The sequence below is a fragment of the Lipotes vexillifer genome, unplaced genomic scaffold, assembly GCF_000442215.2.
Source record: "Lipotes vexillifer unplaced genomic scaffold, Lipotes_vexillifer_v1.1 scaffold67, whole genome shotgun sequence".
Taxonomy (NCBI): domain Eukaryota; kingdom Metazoa; phylum Chordata; class Mammalia; order Artiodactyla; family Lipotidae; genus Lipotes; species Lipotes vexillifer.
In genome coordinates, this window is record NW_006797638.1 from 561,482 (window position 1) to 584,021 (window position 22,540).

The window sequence follows — 22,540 nt, forward strand, 5'->3', positions numbered from 1 at the left end:
TGGGATGCAGTTAACATGATTATAGTTATTGCCTGTCCATGCAACATTTATTCTGGAGCCTTATCACTTTTTTGACATTGGAAGCAGTCTCCAAAAATTTTGGAGCAACAGACTTGAGAAAGTGATTCTTTCCATGATTTCTCTTGCTCTGTTTTCTTTTCTCTGCTACACCTACTAATAAAACCCTGAAACCACTCAAACCGGATCCATCACCATATAATCTCTGTACTTTATTTTCTTGACCACTGCAGCATTATGTTACTAAAGAAGGGGCTGGAAACTATCGTGGCATTGGCATTTGTCTTCATTGTGCTAGGAGACATTTTCTGACAGTGACTTGAGAGGCAAATACACATTTTTTTCAAATAATACTTTTTAAAGAGTGATGCTAAACTCTGATTGACATGAGGTGTTGATAGTTGCCCAAAGATTTCCCATACGGCTCTGATCATTCATTTCCATCCAGACGTGCGGCAGGACTGCTTTTCCTGTCCTGGGCTTCTGCAGAGCAGAGCTTCAGAATGCTCATTACCAAAATGCACAAGTAAGTTCAACCAGTTTGTTTATGTTTTCTGAGCTTACATGAGCTGTGAACTCTCATGGCTGACTTACTCTTCTGAAAACCATTCCGTATCCTAACATCTTTTATGTATATGAAAAGGGATTGAAGTCTTGAATTCGTTTTCAAGGAATAATGTACATAAACTAATATTCTGTTTAAAATGCCAGCTCACTAATTCTAAAATCTTACTAAAGATGCATGTCTGTGACTAATTACCTGAGACTTTGAAATTTGTATTATTACCTGGTATCTTGATATTCTTTATTAAATCTGAACTTGGACGAATATTCCTTATGAGAGTGGATCTCAAACTTCAGTGTGCACGAGAACCACATGGCGCACATGTTGGAGAAACACGTGCAGCTCTGCCCACAAGAACTGAATCATATCCTGGAGGATCAGGCCTGGCGATTTCAACAAATTGCCCATTAAAACTGGGGAATTACTGCTTTAAAAGTTCAAAGAGTACTTCTTCCTTTTTGGAGTTGGCTCTTTGCTTCGAAGCTGGGTTGCTTTTCCTTTTTATTCTTCCCTTCTTTTTTCTTTCCCTCCTATTTCAACAAGGACATAGTTGAAAACATTACCTTAGATGACTAAGTACCAGCTGTAATATGTTAATTTTATTGAGGGATTTCTTGGATGTATTTAACACTCCTTGCCCTTTTGGTGCTCAATAAGTAATTTTTGGTTGACCGATTATCAATTATTCAGTTAATTATTTAGATACATCCTATTAGAAAAATCATTAACAAAGGAAATAATAAATTAAACCACATAATTTTTCAATGGCCTCCTATTTCTCTCTTTAAATGTTCCAAATATCCAAACCAATGTGCTTTCCTCATCAGTAAATTAGGAAGCAGAACTAAAGAAGGACTTTAATTAGCATATATAGTATCCATGACAGAGAGTGGATGATGTCTACAATTATAGTAATTAATACTAGTTATTAGAACATAGGAGAAGACCAGTGTGCATGTACCTTAGAACTTTTAAAGCAGGGGCAGGGGCGGGGGTGGTCTCACACTTGAGTGCGCATCAGAACCCCTTCCCGGGAAGGCTGGTTAAACCAGAGCAGTGGGCCCTGCATCCAGAGCTGATGATTCCGTTGGTCTGGGATGGGGCTAAAGAATCTGAATTTCTAACAAGTTCCTGGGTGACACTGATGCCACTGCTCTGTGGACCATACTTGGAGAACTTTGCTATACAGAGGAAGGAAACTTTAACCAGAACACCAAGTTACTCAGAAGCTGTGTTGGGGAGCATTAACACTAGTGCTTTTCAAAGTTTGTTTGTTTTAGTTGTGGAATTCTACTTGTTCCCCAATGAGTTCCCCAAAACTTTGATTTAAAAACTAAGTTTAGTATTAGCTATCTTAAGTGGATTAAATCTTCTCTGTTTGTGGAATATACTTTTTTTCCATTCAGACCCTCAACAACCCCCCCTGACCACCCCCCCTCACACAGAGCAGTGCTCTTAGTACATGGGGGCCTGGTGTACTGTCTGGAACCGTAGGTAAGAAAACTGAGGCCCAGAGAGAGAGCAATGTGCCCAAGTCACATAGTCAGAAATTGCTAGAAAGATGCAAGTAGACATTTATGCTAAGCCCTTGTCTTTTCTCCTGTTGGTAGCCTAAGTTTTATATCTTCCCCCTTTACCTTATAATTTTATTTCAAGTTCCTATTCTTCACACTCAAACTAAATATTTATCTGTTTCATGACTATGTAGCTGGTCAAATCACAGCTGAATTAAGAAGTCTCTTTTTAGAAGAGTACCATTTTAACAAAAATAAATTGAAAAACAATCACTCTAAAAAATGATATTTGGTTAGTATGTTTTTAGAACCCAACCTTTATTTTCCTTTTAGCCTTTTATACAGGTCACCTTAATTTCCACAATCACTAGCCCTGTTTTTGTTAAGAAATATTCTCCCCTCCTCCACCCCCACCCCTCAGCTTCCCAAGTCGTTTTGGGAATGTTCCTCCAGGTTATAGAAAAGCATTTGGTAACAACTTAGTGGCACTAGGTAAAGCCTCCATTAAGTTCATTCTGTTTCTGTGAAAGCATGAAGGATCCCATGGAAAGCATTCCTTCTCATCTTAAAAGTAAAATTCTTGTTCTCCTGTGAAAAATGGGAGGAGGAGAGAGCACGAAAGGGTTTCAGACATGGTACCATTCAAGAACCTAACTCAGCATTGCTAACCGAAGTTGCTGTGTAACCTAGATTGTACCCAACTGTTATTTGATGAGTGCAGTGTCTGACTTGTGCTGCTAGAGTGTGTAGGAAATGTCATTAAGTATATCCATCTGCAAGCTGGAATGTTGTAAGTATGAATACATGTGCTCATATGACAGAGAAGTAGAAGGTGATGCCATGTATTAGCCGCATAGGAAAATGTAGACCGAATGTCATTTCAAATATAAGCGACTCACCTAACTGAAGAGTACCCTTTAGCAACATTGTACTTAAATCATGACCACTTTGAAACCTCGGGGAGAGTCTCTGCCCTAAAGACCAATATTGGAAGAAGCTCAGGAATAAAGGTCAGAAATACTGGGTTCTGGTCCCATATCCATCATTTATTAGCCCAGCCACTTGGAGCCTCAAATTCCTCATCGGTAAAATGGAAATAGCAGAACTTGCCTTCCTACTTCATAGGGTTTTAGTGGAAACCAAATTATGTAATGTATATATAGGCACTTCCAAAGTCTAAAGCTCTATATAAATGGGTAGTTTTTAACTCCTTAGTCTTCGCTAAGATAATTATTTCTTCTTACTTGCCAAAAATTTGTTTTCCTTCTTTGCCACTCATACCCCTTAACAAAAGTTTCAGGTGCATAGTTGAAAACCTGATTCTCTAGAGTCTGCTGTTGTGGTCTCAAGAGCAGCAGTAGTCAGATAGATAGATAGGCACTGAAATCGATTGCTGTATTATATAAAATAAGTAGCATGAAATCTTAGAACCAAAAAAAAATACTTGAAAATTATTTGGTGCAATGAATTCTAAACAATTATTTTAATCTGAGAAATCCTTGGTTCAAACAAAATCAATGAGGAAACCCAATGTATTGATATAAAACAGATGGGAGCAGAGGGGCTTCACTGAAGTGGGGTATGGAGTCTTGCGGAAGTTACAGGTGCTGCATGTAACCTTGGCTTCTCTTCAGAACACAGGTGACACTGCTCTTGGGCTCACAGAGGTGAGGGATGTGTAGGCAAAGTCCTGCATTGATATTAATAAGGCAGAACCACCAAGAAGTGGTGTTTAAAATTTGCTGATCACCAAGGCATGGAAATATGCAATGTGATTTAGAAAGATTTCCATGGGCATGTTCAAATATTAAAAGTATTATCTTTTGAAGAATATAGTTTTCATTTTCCTAATAAGCATCCTGAAACGCATGACTTTTGATGATAAATAAAAAATGTCTATGCCATTATTATGGTATGGGGAAAAAGTAAGAATTCAAAGTGGGAGGGGGAGTTATACAAAATAGACTATCACTTTAGTGTGGAAGGAATTAGGCCAAAAGTAGAGCTAATCCATAATTTAGAAGTGGAGTACTCTGAGGTTGAGAGAAACATTGAATTTCTTCATGAAATCACTATAAGTGAAGAAAATGTGCTTGACAACATAAAAAAAACCCAGCAATTTTTATAATACTCCTTGGTTCTGAATCCAGATTGAAAAGCTCTTTAACATTTTAGCTACTTTCTCTGGCTTGTTTTATATGCTATTTAGTTCAAGAGATTATATGGCATTTTTAGGCTTGCTGATTTTTAAAAATTCTGAGTTTGTTCACTGGCTTGAGTACTGTGACTTAGAATTGGGCGATTAAAAGTTATTAAAGAAAATGTTCAAATACTAGAGAACTAAATCCAGAAACGTACCTGCCAATATAAATCACATATGTAATTTTAAAAATTTGTGATGCAAGTTTCAGGCATAAGCAAGCTATCTCGGGAGGGCATATTGACTTTTCTCTGTTCTGTGGTAACTTAAGTAGTTTTTTAGAGAGCTGAAACTCAGTTATCTCTTATTGTGGCAATAAAGAAGTTTTTTAATTGTCTGAATAGAACTTAAAACTAAGAACTAAAAACCGCCTGTAAAATCCACTTGTAACACGAAAAAAAATTTTCAGAAACTGTTACTGACAAATGCTAGATGTGTTTATTATGATTTTTCATAATAAAAACTTTGAAGCAGCAAAAACACTGTTACTAATTAAAAATTACATATCACAGTGTGGATGAGGCCTTTTACATTTATATTTATTTATACATATTTAGACAGGCATATTTGACACATATTCAAATATTCTGTGATATTCTTAAAATATCTACATGTAATTTTAAGAGTTGAAAAAGTAGACTTTATTTTGAACACACACCTCTCTTACACTACAACCTTAAATTTATGAGATAATAATTTCATATTTATCAATAATTGTATAATAGATAACTAATAATCTATTAATTGTTTTTATTTTTTTAAATTGTAACTGCCTATTTTTTATTTTTGAAAAACTATAACAGAGGAAAGGGTAATGCCAAATGTGGTATTTTGGTTTAAAACACAGTAATCTAATTCTGTTTTCCTTTGCCACAAGTTTCAGACCCAAAGTTTACGTCTGTCAGATGTACACAGAAAACCACATCTTTGGAGAGGAATAGTCAGCATCACATTGATTGAGGGGCGAGACCTCAAGGCAATGGATTCAAATGGGTTGAGTGACCCCTATGTGAAGTTCCGGCTTGGGCATCAGAAGTACAAGAGCAAGGTGACCTATCTCTTTTGTGTTCCCATCAGTGCTTGGAAGGCAGTGGTTGGTTAATAGCCATGCTCTGAGACATGAAAACACTAGACACTTTTTTAATGCTTTACAGAGCTACTTTTCAACATCATGTCAGGCAACAGTGCTAACAATTGTATTGCATTTCTTACTTTATGTACTATGTGACCTTTGGTAAACTATTTCTCTATGTCTCAGCTTCTTCACGTATCACACGGAATAATACTAGGAACTATCTCTTTTAAAAAAATTTTAAAAAAAGCCAGAGCAAACCTAAGTCAATGCCTGGCACATAAATTGCTCAAAGAATGTTGGCTACTATTATTACTGCATCTAGTACAGTACAGGTACTACAAATAGCACTATTTGACATGTATGAAAAATCTTTGTGCATTACTCTGAACCATTTTTTCAAACTGAGTTGCACCAATGCAGAGTGCAAGGTTTTAAAAATTTACTTAGAAAACAGAGGGCCAAGGTCCTGCTGCCACTACAGCAGTGTGCCATGGCACAAGTTACTTTGCCTCTCCATACCCCCATTTCCCTATCTGTGAGAATGAGAATTAAAATAATGCCTGCCTAATAAAGTTATTGAGAAGATTGAATACTATGTGTCATGCATGTAAAGGGTTTAGAATATTGCTTTGCCCATAATAAATATTCAATAAACGGTAGTAGCAGAAGGAAGAGGAAGAGTAGCAGCAGTAGTAAGTACATTATATAATAGCACTTGTATTATTAGTAATAACGTATTATATTAAATATTCATATCACTATCATATTATTAACAGAAATAATAATTAGTAAAGTTCATAGTAGTCATGGTTATATCGTGATAGTTACATTTATCTGTGTTATATAGTGATAGTTACATTTATCTGTGTTACATATATAGTGATAGTTACATTTATCTATAGTGATAGTTACATTTATCTGCCTCTTTTTTTTTTTTTTTGCGGTACGCGGGCCCCTCACTGCTGTGGCCTCTCCCGTTGCGGAGCACAGGCTCCGGACGCGCGGGCTCAGCGGCCGTGGCTCACGGGCCTAGCCGCTCCGCGGCATGTGGGATCCTCCCGGACCGGGGCACGAACCCGTGTCCCCTGCATCGGCAGGCGGACTCTCAACCACTCCGCCACCAGGGAAGCCCAAATAAGCCTCTTTAATGGTCAGCTTCTATAGCTGGTATTCACTGACAGCTTGGGACAACTGATTACACCCATCTTGTATTAGAAATATCACAGAGGTGATTTCTTAGCAGGTTGATTGGTTACCTTCTTAAGTGCCCACATCGAAGGGGAAGGCATCACTTCTGACCTATAGGAAATCATATAGGGAAGACAATCCTAAAAAAGAAAACTGAAAGCTTAAGTTCTTTTTTGGCCAAATAAGTAAGACGGGCCACTCTCCAAAATACTGAAGGAGTTCATCTGAACCCAATTATGAGACATTTGAATTGTCATACCATCCATCCGGTGCTGTCTTTTTTTTTTCTGCCATGGGTTTAATAATAACATTTTAAAGAAACTACTGATCCCCAGAATAGGTACCTGTGACCGCTTCTATCTTGTCTTTTATCAATTAACATTATTTCCATGTTCTGGTAGGCTTAAAACATTACTTATTTTTATAGTTCTGCTCTTTAGGTATGAAATATGAAACCCAGCTATGGACATGTGTCTCTCTTTGCTCTCTCTTTCCATGATCTATTGCTGATTAATTTCAGATTATGAACTTTAAAAATTGTGATTCATTTGCGTTACCTTTGCACATAACATACTTCCTTGCTTTCAAAGTCTTTACATCTGAAGGTCTGTCTCTCATACATTAAAAAGAGAAAAGGCCGCTACATGCCCTCCTGCTAAAAAGAAAGAGTAGGGAAACAAATACGAATGTGGTCTAAGTGGTGAATGGAATTTTAAAACACATCAGTATGAGTCACTTGCTTCATTGATTCCACCAGGTGTCTTATCTGAATACTTGGAAGTTACAAAATTGCACGTCAGATAAGATATCTTTCTTATATGTGCAACGTGGAGATGATACACACACATATTCATATTAATTCACAAACATTTTTGGCATAGTGCTTTGGGGAAAGAGATCTGAAGCTCTAATAAAAGACTTGAGTTAGAGTCTCGCTACTAAATCCTAGTTACTGTAGGTGGGTCACTTAAACCTCAGGTCTCAGTTTCTGCATGTATAAAATTGGGATGATACATCAGTGCTATAATTTTAAGGTAAAAGTTTGCCTGACCACCCCAAAATTACTTTTTTTCCCTCTTTCTCCCACAGAACTTCATTGTCCGTTTTCTTCATTATTCAGCTCGCAATTCTTACGTGTGTGGGAAGTGAGGGAAAAAAACTCTGGGAATCCTCATCTTCCTTTATTATAAGATGACAGACTACGAGTTATATCTGTGTATTAACTGGTTATGTAAAATAAATGCTAGTATCTGAGTGAGCTATTTCACTTACAGACTCGTTGCCTTTTCTGTGTAGTTCATATCTGTTATCTGTTACTCAAAATAATGAGAGGGTGCCTGTTGGTTTTCAGGACACATTCTTTTGGGTTCTCGCATACAACATGTAGTAAAGATACTGAGATCTAATGACTTATTTCTGTCATTTCTAGAAGCTCACATGCTTTTCTAGATAGTACATAAAGTTTGATTTATGTCTCAAGTTAAATTTTTTAAGACTGATATTGAGGAGACAGTAATGACTTTTTGGTTTTCCAGATTATGCCAAAAACTTTGAATCCTCAGTGGAGAGAACAATTTGATTTTCATCTCTATGAAGAAAGAGGCGGAATCATTGATATCACTGCATGGGACAAAGACGCTGGGAAAAGGGATGACTTTATTGGCAGGTTTGTGCAATTTGGTATTTTTGGATCACCCTAGACAGGATGAGCTTTGTTGTAAGTCTGGTATTATAATTGATCTTTACTGTTTTGAAGCAAGGGATCTTATCATGGTAAGGCAATTCTTGGGTGAACTGAAAAATAGATTTGAAGACTGACCAGTAGGTGGCAGTTTTGACCGCTTGATGGACAGGCTATCTGAATTTGATATCCAGAAATTTTCTCCAGATGTCAGGAACATTGTGCATAAAAGTTACGGGAGTTGAGAAAGAGGAATCTCATTTGATATAAGATACTTAAAAGGAACAAAGAACATATTCATAGTCTGCAAAGTGATCTGAGATAATATTACTTTTCATAAAGCATATTGTGACCGCAAAATGCATTGTTTCATACAACTCCCTGCAAGGTAGAGAATCTTGATAATCTCCTAGGAGTTCATAAATCTCCCAGGAGTTCAAATTTCAGTGAAGGAAGTGTGTAAGCGAGGCAGATCCAGGTTAATCTGATAATGTGGTGAAGAAAAGAGTATTCTGAAGCTTACATGACATCTCTGCGCAAAGACAAGGTTATTTTGAATGATTGCTTGAATTATATGAATTGTTGTCTAACTTTAAAGCCTTTTTAATATTTTCAATAGTTACATATGTGTCTTTATAGCAAAACACATTGAAACCTGCCAGTACTGAAATAAAGCATGGTGTACAGAAGAATTTGTTAGTTTAGAAAATTCTTTCTTCATCATAGTTGACATGATTTCCAAGTCTCTAAACATACAGCCTGAAGAAATGCATACATACTAATAATAATAAAGGGAATTTTACACTAAAAAAGCAAAAATAGGAATCCCACCCAATATATTTGTCTCTTTGGCTTTTGTTATTCTAAGAAATATGTTTTAAACAATGGTTTTCTTCATGGTATTATAAAATGAGAGGTCACAGATCAGCTTCAGTTAACCTTTAATATTTTACTTATAAAATGAAATGAGAAAAACACCACTGCAAGCTAATGCTGTATTACATTTCAATCCTTTTTAGAGGACAAGATTTCACTGCATATTTTTTGCCTCTAGTAAAATACTATTTTCAGTGTTTTCTTAAAGTTCTACCTTGCTCTCTTTGGGATATACCACTGGCTTAAGTATCAGTATAGATCTGTTAATACATTGAATACATTTTATTATATATATATATATATATATATATATATATGTCTGTTTCCATCTTCCTCAATAAGCTATGAGTGCTTTCATGTAGGTGCTTTCTAGATATTCCTTGAATAATTAATTCATTTTCATAAGTTATAGCAACAGTAGCTCTATTTGGTGACCACAAGGAAATCGGAATGGCTGTCATATGTAACTTGCTACCTCAATCTCATTACTTTGTATTCAAACTTGCTTATCATAGTAAAATAACGAAGTAATTGATGAAATGTACTGGTTACTTGTACTTCTGGGTCCACATTACATGAAGTCCTTCTTATCCTTTTTCCCAATTTTTTCCATAATGACAGATACCCTTTTACGTATTTTTCTTTCTTTGAAAAGCATCTCCAAATTTGGAAATTATGAAAATTTCTCAGCCCATTTTGTACTGACCTTTCCCTTTTCCTCACTTGATAATATTACAAATTCTTCAAGGGCATGCCTAATTATTTTAAGAAATGTTTGGCAGAGAGGTGGACTTGTTTATCTTACTTCATCTCGTTTCTATGGGTTTGTCCATATTTGGCAAAATTCTGAGAGAACAGTGATAAATGGCTGGTGTGAAGATCATAGTGATTGCTCTAGACAACTGGGGGAGCAGAGAAGGTTTATGAAGTTTGGAAAAAGAGAAGAAATCCATTTTTGGAGCTTCTGGGTTGGTGAACATGTGCAGGTGCTGGGGGAGTGCTGTGCCCTGAAGAGGGCATGGAAGCTCCACACCCCTTGCACATACCTTACCCTGTGCATTTCTTCCATCCAGCCATTCCTGAGTTATATCCTTTCATAATAAACTAGTAATCTAGTTGGAAGTGTATCCTCCCTTCTTATTTTTTTAGCTGTTGGAGGTGTTTGCCACCTGCATATAGTTTCTGGCTTGGGCTTTGCCTGGGTTGTTGGATGAGTTCTTTATGCCCGTGGCTATTACACAGGAGAACCTTGCAAGCAGGATCAGGAAGCCCTTGGCTCCAGCACCCTCATTGCTTTGATGGGCAAATCTGTGTGCTCTGCTTCCCAGTATCTTGGTTGGATTAAAACTGGCTTGGATGATGAGTCCAAATAGTACCATTAAAGAATTAAAGGGATTTCTAAACCTCTCATTTATTTTGAATGACTTACTTTTACTTCCAGGTACTTTTTTTTCTAAATATAATAAAAACTTATCTGGCATCAGCCTCACTAAAAAACATTCACTTTTGGTCATATGCCAAATATAATTGCCTAAGAAAGCAATTTGAGCCAAAAAGTTTTGGAGGAAACAAGAGCACAGGTAGACAAGAAGACTCCTAGGACAGCTTTTGAGTATCAGTTTAAACCATTTTACACAGTAACGGGATTTATTGTTGAATTTGGAGATAAGCAAACTGGACACTACAAAATTGTTGTACACTTTGCTAATTTAACAAAGATGCCTGTTGCAGAAAAAGGAAATGACCCTGGCAAATATCATCATTTCCAAGCTACTTGATGGCCAGATAGCAGCAGAAACTCTTGGTATCTGACTTTATACTTACTAAATTGTACTTTACACACATCCTGCCACTGAAGAACAATATATTATTAGATCTAAGTGGTGGGCAAGAGAGTTGCATGTGTTTATGTCAAGGTTGTGTGGTAACAGTGGAAATAATGCAGATTGTAATAGAATCCCTTGGTCCTAGAATAGTTTAGAAGAGAATAGTTACCTTCTAATTAAATTTGAGTTCTAAGATTAAAGTAACAGGAGTAGAATTGTCATCAGGGTCTTCTGTATTCTTTTTATTTTCAATTTTTGAATTTTATTTTTTTATACAGCAGGTTCTTATTAGTCATCAATTTTATACACATTAGTGTATACATGTCAATCCCAGTCACCCAATTCAGCACACCACCATCCCCACCCCACCCCCACCGCTTTCCCCCCTTGGTGTTCATACGTTTGTTCTCTACATCTGTGTCTCTATTTCTGCCCTGCAAACCGGTTCACCTGTACCATTTTTCTAGGTTCCACATATATGCGTTAATATGTGATATTTGTTTTTCTCTTTCTGACTTACTTCACTCTGTATGAAAGCCTCCAGATCCATCCACGTCTCTACAAATGGCCCAATTTTGTTCCTTTTTATGGCTGAGTAATATTCCATTGTATACATATACCACATCTTCTTTATCCATTCATCTGTCGATGGGCATTTATGTTGCTTTCATGTCCTGGCTATTGTAAATAGAGCTGCAGTGAACACTGGTACGTGACTCTTTCTGAATCCTTTTGCAAGCTGTTGCAACATTCTCTGTCTGTATTAAATTTTTTTAATTAATTAATTTTATTGAAACATACTTTGCATGTAACATGTAAATTTAAGGTGTACAATGTATTGATTTAATAGATTTATATATTGTAACATGATCGCCATCATAGCTATAGTTAACACCTCTATCACGTCACATAATTATCTTTTTGTGTGTGTGTGGTGGGAATAATTAAGATATGCCTCTATTCACTTAGAAATTAGAGACTTCTGGGAGTTGATTGGTGGCTGGTGAATAAATTTAAAGTTGACCATGGAGGGTAATACTCTCCCTTCAATGTCTAATAATGGTTTTTAAGGATCCTGTCTGAATTAGTCCCAAATTTGGAACATGTGAATGGATTAGATTATCTACACACACTAGTGTACTGTGTTATAGTTCTTTTATTATTCACTTTATTTTCCAGTTTGGGTCACATATAATGATTGTTTTTTCTTTTTTCTTTTTTTTTTCTAACATCTTTGTAGGATTGTAATTGCTTTAAAATGGTGTGTTAATTTCTGCTTTATAACAAAGTGAATCAGCTATACATATACATATATCCCCATATCTCCTCCCGCTTGCTTCTCCCTCCCATCCTGTCTATGCCACCCCTCGAGGTGGTCACAAAGCACTGAGCTGATCTCCCTGTGTGTGGCTGCTTCCCACTAGCTATCCATTTTACATTTGGTAGTGTGTATATGTCCATGCCACTCTGTCACTTCATGCCAGCTTACCCTTCCCCCTCCCCGGGTCCTCAAGTCCATTCTCTATGTTAATTTCTGCTTTATAACAAAGTGAATCAGCTATACATATACATATATCCCCATATCTCCTCCCGCTTGCTTCTCCCTCCCATCCTGTCTATGCCACCCCTCGAGGTGGTCACAAAGCACTGAGCTGATCTCCCTGTGTGTGGCTGCTTCCCACTAGCTATCCATTTTACATTTGGTAGTGTGTATATGTCCATGCCACTCTGTCACTTCATGCCAGCTTACCCTTCCCCCTCCCCGGGTCCTCAAGTCCATTCTCTACATCTACGTCTTTATTCCTATCCTGCCCCTAGGTTCATCAGAACCTTTTTTTTTTTTTTTTTTTTTTTTTGTTTTATTATTTATATATTTTGTAAACAACCATCCACCTCACTACAAATAACTCAATTTCCTTTCTTTTTACGGCTGAGTAATATTCTATTGTATATATGTGCCACATCTTCTTTATCCATTCATCTGTTAATGGACAGTTAGGTTGCTTCCATGTCCTGGCTATTGTAAATAGAGCTGCAGTGAACATTGTGGTACATGACTCTTTGAATTATGGTTTTCTCAGGTTATGTGCCCAGTAGTGGGATTGCTGGGTCATATGGTAGTTCTATTTTTAGTTTTTAAAGGAACCTCCATAATGTTCTCCATAGTGGTTGTATCAATTTACATTCCCACCAACAGTGCAAGAGGGTTGCCTTTTCTCCACACCCTCTCCAGCATTTATTGTTTGTAGATTTTTTGATGATGACCATTCTGACTGGTGTGAGGTGATACCTCATTGTATTTTTGATTTACATGTCTCTAATGATTAGTGATGTGGAGCACTCTTTCATGTGTTTGTTGGCAGTCTGTATATCTTCTTTGGAGAAATGTCTTTTTAGGTCTTCTGCCCATTTTTGGATTGGGTTGTTTGTTTTTTTGATATTGAGCTGCATGAGCTGCTTGTAAATTTTGGAGATTAATCCTTTGTCAGTTGCTTCATTTGCAAATATTTCCTCCCATTCTGAAGGTTGTCTTTTGGTCTTGTTTATGGTTTCCTTTGCTGTGTAAAAGCTTTTAAGTTTCATTAGGTCCCATTTGTTTATTTTTGTTTTTATATCCATTTCTCTAGGAGGTGGATCAAAAAGGATCTTGCTGTGATTTATGTCATAGAGTGTTCTGCCTGTGTTTTCCTCTAAGGGTTTTATAGTCTCTGGCCTTACACTTAGGTCTTTAATCCATTTTATTTTTGTGTATGGTGTTAGGAAGTGTTCCAATTTCATTCTTTTGCATGTAGCTGTCCAGTTTTCCCAGCACCACTTATTGAAGAGGCTGTCTTTTCTCCATTGTATATTCTTGCCTCCTTTATCAAAGATAAGTTGACCATATGTGCGTGGGTTTATCTCTGGGCTTTCTATCCTGTTCCATTGATCTATATTTCTGTTTTTGTGCCAGAACCATACTGTCTTGATTACTGTAGCTTTGTAGTAGAGTCTGAAGTCAGGGAACCTGATTCCTCCACCACCATTTTTCTTTCTCAAGATTGCTTTGGCTATTCAGGGTTTTTCGTGTTTCCGTACAAATTGTGAAATTCTTTTGTTCTCATTCTGTGAAAAATGCAATTGGTAGTTTCATAGGGATTGCATTGAATCTGTAGATTGCTTTGGGTGCTATAGTCATTTTCACAATGTTGATCTTTCCAATCCAAGAACATGGTATATCTCTCCATCTGTTTGTATCATCTTTAATTTCTTTTGTCAGTGTCTTATAGTTTTCTGACTACAGGTCTTTTGTCTCCTTAGGTAGGTTTATTCCTAGGTATTTTATTCTTTTTGTTGCAGTGGTAAATGGGAGTGTTTCCTTAATTTCTCTTTCAGATTTTTCATCATTAGTGTTTAGGAATGAAAGAGATTTCTGGGCATTAATTTTGTATCCTGCTACTCTACCAAATTCATTGAGTAGCTCTAGTAGTTTTCTGGTAGAGTCTTTAAGGATTCACTATGTATAGTATCATGTCATCTGCAAACAGTGACAGCTTTACTTCTTCTTTTCTGATTTGGATTCCTTTATTTCTTTTTCTTCTCTGATTGCTATGGCTAAAACTTCCAAAACTATGTTGAATAATGGTGGTGAGAGTGGATAACCTTGTCTTATTCCTGATCTTAGAGGAAATGGTTTCAGTTTTTTACCATTGAGAACAATGTTGGCTGTGGGTTTGTCATATATGGCCTTTATTATGTTGAGGTAAGTTACCTCTGTGCCTACTTTCTGGAGGGTTTTTATCATAAATGGGTGTTGAATTTTGTCAAAAGCTTTTTTCTGCATCTATTGAGATGATCATAGTTTTTCTCCTTCAATTTGTTAATATGGTTTATCACATTGATTGATTTGCGTATATTGAAGAACCCTTGCATACCTGGGATAAACCCCACTTGATCATGGTGTATGATCATTTTAACGTGCTGTTGCATTCTGTTTGCTAGTATTTTGTTGAGGATTTTTGCATCTATGTTCATCAGTGATATTGGCCTGTAGTTTTCTTTCTTTGTGACATCTTTGTCTGGCTTTAGTATCAGGGTGATGCTGGGCTCGTAGAATGAGTTTGGGAGTGTTCCTCCCTCTGCTATATTTTGAAAGAGTTTGAGAAGGATAGGTGTTAGCTCTTCTCTAAAGATGTTTCATAGAATTCACCTGTGAAGCCGTCTGGTCCTGGGCTTTTTTTTGTTGGAAGATTTTTAATCACAGTCTCAATTTCAGTGCTTGTGATTGGTGTGTTTATATTTTCTATTTCTTCCTGGTTCGATCTCGAAGGTTGTGCTTTTCTAAGAAGTTGTCCATTTCTTCCAGGTTGTCCATTTTATTGGCATAGAGTTGCTTGTAGTAATGTCTCATGATCTTTTGTATTTCTGCAGTGTCAGTTGTTACTTCTCCTTTTTCATTTCTAATTCTATTGATTTGAGTCTTCTCCCTTTTTTTCTTGATGAGTCTGGCTAATGGTTTATCAATATTTTTTATCTTCTCAAAGAACCAGCTTTTAGTTTTATTGATCTTTGCTATTGTTTCCTTCATTTCTTTTTCATTTATTTCTGATCTGATCTTAATGATTTCTTCTGCTAACTTTGGGGTTTTTGTGTTCTTCTTTCTCTAATTGCTTTAGGTGTAAGGTTAGGTTGTTTATTTGAGTTTTGTCTTGTTTCTTCAGGTAGGATTGTATTGCTATAAAATTCCCTCTTAGAACTGCTTTTGCTGCATCCCATATGTTTGGGGTGGTCATGTTTTCATTGTTATTTGTTTCTAGGAATTTTTTGATTTCCTCTTCGATTTCTTCAGTGATCTCTTGGTTATTTAGTAGTGTATTGTTTAGCCTCCATTTTTAAAATTTTTTACAGATTTTTTTCCTGTAATTGATATCTAGTCTCATAGCGTTGTGGTCAGAAAAGATACTTGATACGATTTCAGTTTTCTTAAATTTACCAAGGCTTGATTTGTGACTTAAGATGTGATCTATCCTGAAGAATGTCCATGAGCACTTGAGAAGAAAGTGTATTCTGTTGTTTTTGGATGGAATGTCCTAAAGATATCAATTAAATCCATCTTGTTTAATGTATCATTTAATGTACATTTATCATGTATCATTTAAAGCTTGTGTTTCCTTATTTATTTTCATTTTAGATGATCTGTCCATTGGTGAAAGTGGGGTGTTAAAGTCCCCTACTATGATTGTGTTGCTGTTGATTGCCCCTTTTATGGCTGTTAGCCTTATGTATTGCAGTGCTCCTATGTTGGGTGCATAAATATTTATAATTGTTATATCTTCTTCTTGGATTGATCCCTTGATCATTATGTAGTGTCCTTCTTTGTCTCTTGTAATATTCTTCATTTTAAAGTCTATTTTGTCTGACATGAGAATTCCTACTCCAGCTTTCTTTTGATATCCATTTGCCTGGAATATCTTTTTCCATCCCCTCACTTTCAGTCTGTACGTGTCTCTAGATCTGAAATGGATCTCTTGTAGACAGCATATATACGGGTCTTATTTTTGTGTCCATTCAGCCTGTCTGTGTCTTTTCATTGGAGCATTTAATCCATTTACATTTACGGTAGTTATCGATATGTATGCTCCTATTACCATTTTCTTAATTGCTTTGGGTTTGTTATTGTAGGTTTTTTCCTTGTCTGTGTTTCCTGCCTAGAGAAGTTCCTTTAGCATTTGTGGTAAAGCTGGTTTGGTGGTGCTGAATTCTCTTAGCTTTTGCTTCTCTCTGAAGGTTTTTATTTCTCTGTCGAATCTGAATGGGATCCTTGCTGGGTAGAGTTTTCTTGGTCATAGGTTTTTCCCTTTCATCACTTTAAATATGTCCTGCCACTCCCTTCTGGCTTACAGAGTTTCTGCTGAAAGATCAGCTGTTAACCTTATGGGAGTTCCCTAGTATGTTATTTGTTGTTTTTCCCTTGCTGCTTTTAATAGTTTTTCTTTGTATTTAATTTTTGATATTGTGATTAATATGTGTCTTGGTGTGTTTCTTCTTGGATTTATCCTGTATGGGACTCTCTGTGCTTCCTGGACTTGAACTATTTCCTTTCCCATATTAGGGAAGTTTTCAACTATAATCTCTTCAAAGAATTTCTCAGTCCCTTTGTTTTTTTCTTCTTCTTCTGAGACCCCTATAATTCAAATGTTGGTGTGTTTAATGTCCCAGAGGTCTCTGAGACTGTCCTCAATTCTTTTCATCCTTTTTTCTTTATTTTGCTCTGTGGTAGTTATTTCCACTATTTTATCTTTCAGGTCACTTATCCGTTCTTCTGCCTCAAGTTATTCTGCTATTGATTCCTCCTAGAGAATTTTTAATTTCATTTATTGTGTTGTTCATCATTGTTTGCACTTTAATTCTTCTAGGTCCTTGTTAAACGTTTCTTGTATTTTCTCCATTCTATTTCCAAGATATTTGGATCATGTTTACTATCATTACTTTGAATTCTTTTTCAGGTAGACTGCCTATATCCTCTTCATTTGTTTCGTCTGGTGGGTTTTTACCTTGCTCCTTCATCTGCTGTGTGTTTCTCTGTCTTCTCATTTTGCTCAGCTTACTGTGTTTGGGGTCTCCTTTTCATAGGCTGCAGGTTCGTAGTTCCCCTTATTTTTGGTGTCTTCCCCCAGTGGGTAAGGTTGGTTTAGTGTGTTGTGTAGGCTTCCTGGTGGAGGGGACTGGTGCCTGTGTTCTGGTGGATGAGGCTGGATCTTGTCTTTCTGGTGGGCAGGACTGCATCTGGTGCTGTGTTTTGGGGTGTCTGTGACCTTATGATTTTAGTCAGCCTCTCTGCTAATGAGTGGTGTTGTGTTCCTGTCTTACTAGTTGTTTGGCATAGGTTGTCCAGCATTGTAGTTTGCCGGTCGTTGAGTGGAGCTGGGTCTTAGTGTTGAGATGGAGATCTCAGGGAGAGCTTTTGATGTTTGATATTACATGGAGCTGGGAGGTCTCTGGTGGACCAATGCCCTGAACTTTGCTCTCCCACCTCAGAGGCACAGGTCTGACACCTGGCCAGAGCAGCAAGACCCTGTCAGCCACACGGCTCAGAGGAAAAGGGAGAAAAAAAGAAAGAAAGAAAGAAAAGAAAAGAAAGTTATTAAAAGATAAAAAATATTAAAAATAAAAAACTAATTTAAAAAAAGAAAGAAGAGAGCAAGCAAACTAAAAAATAAATCCACCAATGAAAACAAGTGCTAAAAACTATACTAAAAACAAAACAACAAAAAAACGGGCAGACAGAACCCTAGGACAAATGGTAAAAGTAAAGCTAAACAGACAAAATCACACAAAGTCCACTGCCTCGATTTTGGGATGATTCGTTGTCTATTCAGGTATTCCACAGATGCAGGGTGCATAAAGTTGATTGTGGAGGTTTAATCCGTTGCTCCTGAGGCTGCTGGGAGAAATTTCCCTTTCTCTTCTTTGTTCGCGCAGCTCCCAGGGTTCAGCTTTGGATTTGGCCCCACCTCTGCGTGTAAGTCGCCTGAGGGAGTCTGTTCTTCGCTCAGACAGGACGGGGTTAAAGGAGCATCTGATTCGGGGGCTCTGGCTCACTCAGGCTGGGGGGAGGGAGGGGCATGGAGTCGGGGGCGAGCCTGCGGTGGCAGAGGCTGGCGTGACGTTGCACCAGCCTGAGGCGCGCCATGTGTTCTCCCGCAGAAGTTGTCCCTGGATAACGGAACCCTGGCAGTGGTGGGCTGCAGAGGCTCCCGGGAGGGGCAGTGTGGAGAGTGACCTGTACTTGCACACAGGCTTCTTGGTAGTGGCCCAGCAGCCTTAGCATCTCATGCCAGTCTCTGGGGTGCACGCTGTTAGCCGTGGCTCACGCCCATCTCTGGAGCTCGTTTAGGTGGCGCTCTTAATCCCCTCGGCGCACTGCGAAACGATGGTCTCTTGCCTCTTAGGCAGGTCCAGACATTTTCCTGGACTCCCTGCCGGCTAGCTGTGGCGCACTAACCCCTTCAGGCAGTGTTCACGCAGCCAACCCCAGTCCTCTCCCTGGGATCCAACCTCCGAAGCCCAAGCCTCAGCTCCCAGCTCCCGCCCGCCCCGGCGGGTGAGCAGACAAGCCTCTCGGGCTGGTAAGCGCCGGTCGGCACCGATCCTCTGTGCGGGAATCTCCCCGCTTTGCCCTCCGCACCCCTGTTGCTGCGCTCTCCTCCGCGGCTCCGAAGCTTCCCACCTCCGCCTCCCGCAGTCTCCGCACGCGAAGGGGCTTCCTAGTGTGTGGAAACCTTTCCTCCTTCACACCTCCTTCCCACTGGTGCAGGTCCCGTCCCCATTCTTTTGTCTCTGTTTTTTCTTTTTTCTTTTGCCCTACCTAGGAACGTGGGGAGTTTCTTGCCTTTTGGGAGGTCTGAGGTCTTCTGCCAGCGTTCAGTAGGTGTTCTGTAGGAGTTGTTCCACGTGTAGATGTATTTCTGATGTATCTGTGGGGAGGAACGTGATCTCCGCGTCTTACTCCTCCGCCATCTTGAAGGTCTCCCACATACAATGATTTTTGAAATGTGTTTTTGTAAGCGTATACTCTGTAACAGGACTTTGTTTGTTTGTTTATTACAAAGATAAGACTGGCTATGAATGAAAGAGCCACTTGCAAATCTGGAGTGTCAACACAGTGAAAACTATTTTTACACTGAACAGTACCCACTCCCATTCTCACTTGATCCCACGTAGTCAGGCTTTTGCCCCCAACAAACTGCTCTTGTCAAGGTCACCTGTGACCACCACGTTGCTAAATTCAATGGCCAGTGTTTAACCTACATCTTACCTGATCCAGCAGCCACGCTGGACTTGGCTGATAGCTTCCTTCCTTAAAACAGGTGTTTTAAGTTGGCTTCCAGAACAGAGGGCTCTGTTTTCCTCTTACCTCATCACATGCTCTTTCTTCATCTCCCCCGCAGATTTTTCCTCGTTTTCCTCCTGATTTAATTCTGGAGACCCTCAGAGCTCACTCCCTGGGCATCTTCTCTGTCTCTACTTGACACTATGGTGCCTTCACCCACTCTTGTGCTTTCCATACCACCTAAGATTGACAACGACAAACATACAGATCCACTCCTTAACTCCACGTCCAACTGCCTGCTTGAAATCTCCATTTGGACGTCTAATAGGTTTCTCCAATTTAGCAGGACCAAAGCCAGACTTCTCACCCGCAGTGCCCCAAATCTGCTCCTCCGTCAGGATTCTCTCTCGTTCGTTGCTAACACCAAAAATCTTGGAGTCATTTTTTATTCCTTTCTTCAATTCTCATAAAGTCCATTCAGCAACTTGCAAACTTCTCCTCCAGAATATAGTCAGAAATCACCCTTATCATCTCAATCATTCTGTTTCCTGTTGAAGCCACCGTCAGTTTCATGTGGGCAGCGGCAAGAGCCTCCTGTTCTCCTTCCTTCCACATAACATCAACAAAATAATTTAACTCCTCTGCTCGAAGCCCTGTAGTTGTTTCCCACCTCAGTCTGTATACAACCAGTGTCCTCATAGAGCCCTCTGATGCTCCTGGTGATCTGGCCCTGCGACCCCTCTGCCCTGAACTTCTGCTACTTTGCCCCTCCCTCCCTCTGCTCTGTCCCAGCCTCTTTGCTGTTCCTCAGGTGCACCATATACCTTCCCACCTCAGGATCTTTCCCTCCATCTGTGACACTCTTTCTTCAGGCGTCCACCTGCCTTGCTTCTTTACCTTCTTTAGGTCTATGCGCAAATGTCACATCAGGGAGACAGCCATACCAACCCTATTTAAAATCGAAACTTCTTTTCCTTGACATTACGTTTCTTCTATCCTGCTTTGTTTTCTCCATCGAAGTAACCACCATTTGACATACTATGCATTTCACTTACTTATTTTATCATGTGTTTTCCATCACTTGAATGTGAGCTTCATGAAGGCAGGGGTTTTTGAGTGCTTTGTTCATTGTGGCATCCTCAATACCTATTAAGGTATGTGGCAAGTAACAGGTGCTTAATAAATATTTGCTATATTTAAATTTAAATACCTGAAGTTTGACTGAATACTGGAAATTGTGGCTCTTCCTTCTCGAAATAAATGTAGCATTTGACACCTGATGTTAATGCAAAGGCAATTAGAACAGCATACCTTAGTGGAAAGTACAGAGTTTCAGTATAATTAAGAAAGATATTTGTATATAATTCAAAAGGGAGAATTAATGGGTTAAAATGTCTAGGTGTCTGAGTAATCTTTGTACTTAAAAAATACTGAATGATTGCATTTGAATTAAAAGTAGCCTATGCATTTACCAAGATACTTATAACTTTTTCACCATTATACTATCAAGTGAGTTAATGCCATCTGGTTGTTAAATTTTACACAAAAATAAATTTACCATGAATGGAAAGAAACAATAATAATAGTGCTTTACACTGTATAGGGCACTATTACTACATACATTAGTTCAATATTAGGGGGTAACAAGGATGCTTCATATTGTACCAATTTTGCCGGTGCAAAAAGTGAGGCAGGTTTAGAGGTATAGCAAAAAAGGAGGTTTAGAGATTGTTCAGCTAGTGTGAATTTGGGGTGATTGATCTGAGACTCAAATCCAGGACTCCTGATTTTAAAGTCCATGCCCCTTTCACCTCGGTCTGGTATTCAGTATGTCCTGAAGCCATTAAGGGCTCGATAAAGTGCCAAGAAGTCAGTAAACCAACTTGGGTGGTGTGCACCGTACTGCAAGTTTGAACAACAAATTTTACCTGTCGCTGAACTACAGATTTCAAGTGAAGGTGAAATAATGTTAATCTGCGTGTAATTATTTAACTTTCTGATCACCTGCATTTTGGCAGGCAAGACGGACTGCCACCTTTACGATAATCAGCTAATAAATCCTCATGATTGTTACACTTTTGTGCAGAGCAGTAATCTGAACAAATTGTCTGCTGACAGCTGTGGTAAATTGCCAAGAATGAGTGCTGTCAGAGAACAAGTTGTTTTTATGAACGTGCAGAGTAAGTAAATCCCATGTCAAGCAATTTCATTCAGTCAGAGTTATTTGCAATCCCATATAGCAAGATTTATAGCATTGTTTATTAGTGTGCAAAATGCTTTTTTATCTTTAAAGTGGCATTGATTTGGGGCACATATATTTTAGGTTAGTGGATTACTACTAACTTTATTTGTTGCATTGTGATCAGGGCCGAGGCATTGGTACTGCCCATGACAATAAAGTGCTATAGATGTAAACTTCAGTAGAGAGTTCTATTTCAACACGATTTTTATTACTAACATAGAAGAAAAGATTACCCCAAATGGGCAAGTTCCGGGTGAAGAACAAATGCTTTCAACCATAAAATAAATCTATGACTCTATATTTAGTGCCAAAGGAAAGAGAATGTGGAATGAGTACCTCCTATGTACTATACATAGTACATGTATGTCTGTCCAGGTATAGTGTGGAAAATGAGGAAAACGGCCTTTGACTTTGCCTGTTAACCAAATTAATGTTTTCTTAAAGTTGAAGGTCACTGCGTTTGAGCATTTGACACTCTATAGATTCTGATTTGCAGTGTTTCTTATTTGTGATATAAATACTACAATGATTGTTCTACTTCCTATG

The 22,540-nt window shown here is 38.3% G+C and overlaps 1 protein-coding gene and 1 pseudogene across 3 annotated transcripts in view; both read left to right on the forward strand.

The window, feature by feature from the left end:
• Window positions 1-22,540, forward strand: part of MCTP1 (multiple C2 and transmembrane domain containing 1) — a 539,870-nt gene that overhangs the window by 314,101 nt on the left and 203,229 nt on the right. For all 3 annotated transcript variants that reach the window (XM_007469753.1, XM_007469754.1, XM_007469755.1), the window contains 3 exons: window positions 467-544; window positions 5,175-5,345; window positions 8,096-8,226. In XM_007469753.1, coding sequence (XP_007469815.1) covers window positions 467-544; window positions 5,175-5,345; window positions 8,096-8,226 — 380 coding nt within the window. The remainder of the gene's footprint in view (window positions 1-466; window positions 545-5,174; window positions 5,346-8,095; window positions 8,227-22,540) is intronic.
• LOC103087529 (microsomal glutathione S-transferase 3 pseudogene) lies at window positions 8,266-10,490 on the forward strand (annotated as a pseudogene).